Here is a 3,676-nt window from a genome sequence, read left to right on the forward strand (position 1 = left end):
CTACGTTTGCTCTCGGCTGTCCTGACTCAGGAGGCTGGGTTCTTCAGGGGTGCACAGAGCAGCAGCATCTTCCTCATGTGAGACACAAAGGTCACCCTTTCCCTTGTCTTCACAGTAAACACATTCCTTCAAAGAAAATGAGAAATCAGTAACAAAAATGAGCTCTTCTTCACATAAAAGTAGTTCAGCCTCATGAAAAGGCACAAGTGACCAGGCCTTTGCAGGTCAGCAGGAAAGAGTCTGTGGAAGGGAAGGGCGGCCAGGGCACTGCTGTCTCTCGAAGGGAGGTCAGCACCCAAGTCCCCCAAAGCCAGGCAGTCGGGGTCCTCCTAGCTTTGTACACTGCAGGGGGGGGATAGTGGGGGAACTGTAAACTAGCAGGCTTAGGCCCCACCCCCAAGCTCTGCCCCTTTCTGCTGTTGGGGCTGGCAGTATCTCAGTCTTCCAGTGTGTAAAATGGGACAACAGCAATGTGCCTGTCTCAGTGAGGCATTCCTGGGCTACCTGCCATGCCCCCGTGGGGATTCCAAGTGCTAGAGAACGTTTGTGCCCCAGGGAGCTGACCTCGGACTAGGGGAGAGGGGCTATGAACTGAACCAGACATTACAGGGGGTACCTTCACAGATGAGCATCGCTAGGCTGGAACTAAGGCACGGACAGGGTAGACCAGCAAGTGGGGGGCAGAGCACGTCCTTAATTTTAAGCTGGACCCCCAGAGAAGGGGACTGTTTGAAAATATTTCTGTAAGTTCTTTGGCACTCCTCCCAGCTCACATGTGGGTGGAGTGGAGTGTTCTCAGCTCAGAGGAGAACGTGGCACAGAGGCAGACTGTGGGTTCTGAGTCCGGGTTTTAAGGAGCTCTGTTCACTCAGAATTGCCTGCTCTGGGGAAGCCACCACCGTCTCAAGGACATGGCAGTCGCCGAGGCCTCCAGCTAACAGCCTGCACTGGCTTTGTAAAACACTTAGAGACATGGTGCCCATCAGACCTATGTGTGGTCGAGCCACCTTGTGAGAGGATGCATGCCCAATCTACCTGCCAACATCAACCTTGAGAGGTCCTGAGCCAGAACCTCCCAGCCCCAAAGACACTGTGAGATGAATTGTAGCCACCAAGTTTTGAGGTAATTTACTCTGCAAGGGCAGATAAATACAGTGGCGTGAGCAAAAAAGCTGGAAACCGGAAGGAGCCATGTATAGAGGGTTTCAAAAAGTTCATGGAAAAATTCCATTATCTTGTAATTCCAGTTTCTGTGAACTTTTTAAAAGTCCCCCTGTATTTCTGAGGAGAAGGGACTCCAGCAGAGCGAAGGGCAGGATGTGCAAAGGCCCTGGGGCTGGAGTCTGCCTGGTGAGTTGGAGGAGCATGCATGAGGCCCTGTGGTTGGGGAGAAGAGTACTGGTAAGGGACTGAGGAATGAGGCAGGAGATGCAGGTGGACCTGGTGTGCCATCTTGGCCACTATTTGGACTCTGCCTTCATTGGGACTTGGGGGGGGGGGCTGTGTCAGATGACATGATCTGACTGCTGAGGGACAAGGGACAGGGTTCACTGATGAGGCTACTGCCCAACCCTAGACTACTCTTGCGACTGGAACCAGGCAAGACATTGGTGTGTCCAGGAGCGGAGAAGCACTGACTGGGAGGAAGTGGGCAGGCTGCCTGGGCTGGGCACAGGCGGTGCAGCAGGCCTTCCCCATGGGCCCCAGGAATCAGTCTGGACACATGGGGCTCCACAGAGGTGGGAACTGGTGATAGACATGGGGCATTTCCGCACAAGGAAGCCATTTAACAGAGGCCCAGAGGCGCTGACCTGGGGCAGGAGTACAGCTAAAGGAGAAACCATACCCTGGGTCGAGCATGGGCGTAGGTGCTGGGAGGAGAGGGGCACACCGAGGCTGGGCTTGCAGGCCAGCGGATGGGCACTGTGCGAGATGCTGCCAATGGTTGGGTACCATGAGGACTGAGAAAGGGCATCCCGGGGCAGAGGGCAACCCTGAGGTGCTTACCTGCACATCTATGGCCGAGGGCAGGCTGCCCATCTGCATCCAGGGGTGGACCTCACGGAGCTCCTGCTTCTGAGCTTCCGTGAACTGGGGCTGGAAGTCCTGGAGAGCTTTCAGCTTCTCTCTGTCCTCTTTCAGAACTGCGTCGAGATTTCTTTAGAAAACGTTGAGAGACAGGTAAGCTTCAAAACATCCTAGGAGGCTTTGTGTGCTTTTAAAACAAATATACGTATTTCCTACTAACTCTTTGGTGGCAATAACGTAGTTTTAGATGATTTTAATTCATGCAGATTTTCTTTTCATGGAAAATACATCACCCTACATACACTACTTGTCTGTCAGTTTGTCGTACTGTGGTGGCTTGTGAGTTGCTGTGATTCTGAAAGCTATGCCACCGGTATTTTAAATACCAGCAGGGTCACCCATGGTGGACAGGTTTCAGATGAACTTCCAGATGAAGACAGACTAGGAAGAAGGAGTGATGAACTATTTCCAAATATTTAGTCGCTGAAAGCCTTATGAATAGCAGAGAAACACTGTCACATATAGTGCCGGAAAATGAGACCCTCAGGTTGGAAGGAACATAAAATACGACTGGGTAAGAGCTGCCTCCTCAAAGTAGAGTTGACCGTGATGACACAAATGAAGTAAAGCTCATGGGAGAAAAGCCCACGGGACCTTCATTTGCTGATATGGCACAACTCAACATGAAGAGAAACAGCTGTAAACATCCACTGAAAATCGAAACATGGAATGTACGAAGTATGAATCTGGGAAAATTGGAAGTTGTCAAACATAAAATGGAACGCATAAACACTGATATCTTAGGCATTAGTGAGCTGAAATGGACTAGTATTGGCCATTTTGAATCTGATGACCACATGGCTTACTATGCCGGGAATGACAAATTGAAGAGGAATGGTGTTGCATTCATTGTCAAAAAGAACACATTCAGATCAGTCATGAGGTACAACGCTGTCTGAGATAGGATAATATCCATGCGCCTACAGGGAATCCCAGTTAATACCACTATTATTCAAATTTACGTACCAACCACTAAAGCCAGTGAAGATGAAATAGAAGAATTCTACCAACTTCTTCAGTCTGAAATCAATCAAACATGCAATCAAGATGTTTGTGATTGGAATGCAAAGGTTGGGAGCAAAGAGGAAGGCTCAAATATGGCCTTGGTGAAAGAACTGATGCTGAAGAATGCATGATAGAATTCTGCAAAACCAATGCTTTGTTCATTTCAAATACCTTCTTTAGACAGAATAAGAGATTGACTATACAAATGAACCTCACAAGATGGAATACATAGAAATCAAATTGACTACATCTGTGGAAAGAGAAGATGGAAAAGCTCCATATCATCAGTGAAGACAAGGCCAGGGGCAGATTGTGGAACAGACCATCAATTACTCATATGCAGATTCAAACTGAAGCTGAAGAAAATGAAAACAAGTCCATGAGAGCCAAAATATAACCTTGAGTATATCCCACCTGAATTTAGAGACCATCTGAAGAACAGATTTAATACATTAAACACTAAAGACCGAAGACCAGAAGAGTTGCGGGATGACATCAAGAACATCATACATGAAGAGAGCAAAAAGTCATTAAGAAGACAAGAAAGAAGGAAAAGGTCAAAATGGATGTCAGAGGAGACTCT

General features: G+C 48.4%; 1 protein-coding gene across 1 annotated transcript in view; it reads right to left on the reverse strand.

Moving 5' to 3' along the window:
* PER2 (period circadian clock 2) overlaps positions 1 to 3,676 on the reverse strand; it is a 41,927-nt gene continuing 38,251 nt past the window's right edge. The window contains exons 21-22 of the mRNA XM_006866824.1: positions 2,008 to 2,158; positions 1 to 126 (exon numbers count right to left, since the gene is read on the reverse strand). Coding sequence (XP_006866886.1) covers positions 1 to 126; positions 2,008 to 2,158 — 277 coding nt within the window. The remainder of the gene's footprint in view (positions 127 to 2,007; positions 2,159 to 3,676) is intronic.

The sequence above is a fragment of the Chrysochloris asiatica genome, unplaced genomic scaffold, assembly GCF_000296735.1.
Source record: "Chrysochloris asiatica unplaced genomic scaffold, ChrAsi1.0 scaffold00096, whole genome shotgun sequence".
In the NCBI taxonomy this organism is placed as follows: Eukaryota; Metazoa; Chordata; class Mammalia; order Afrosoricida; family Chrysochloridae; genus Chrysochloris; species Chrysochloris asiatica.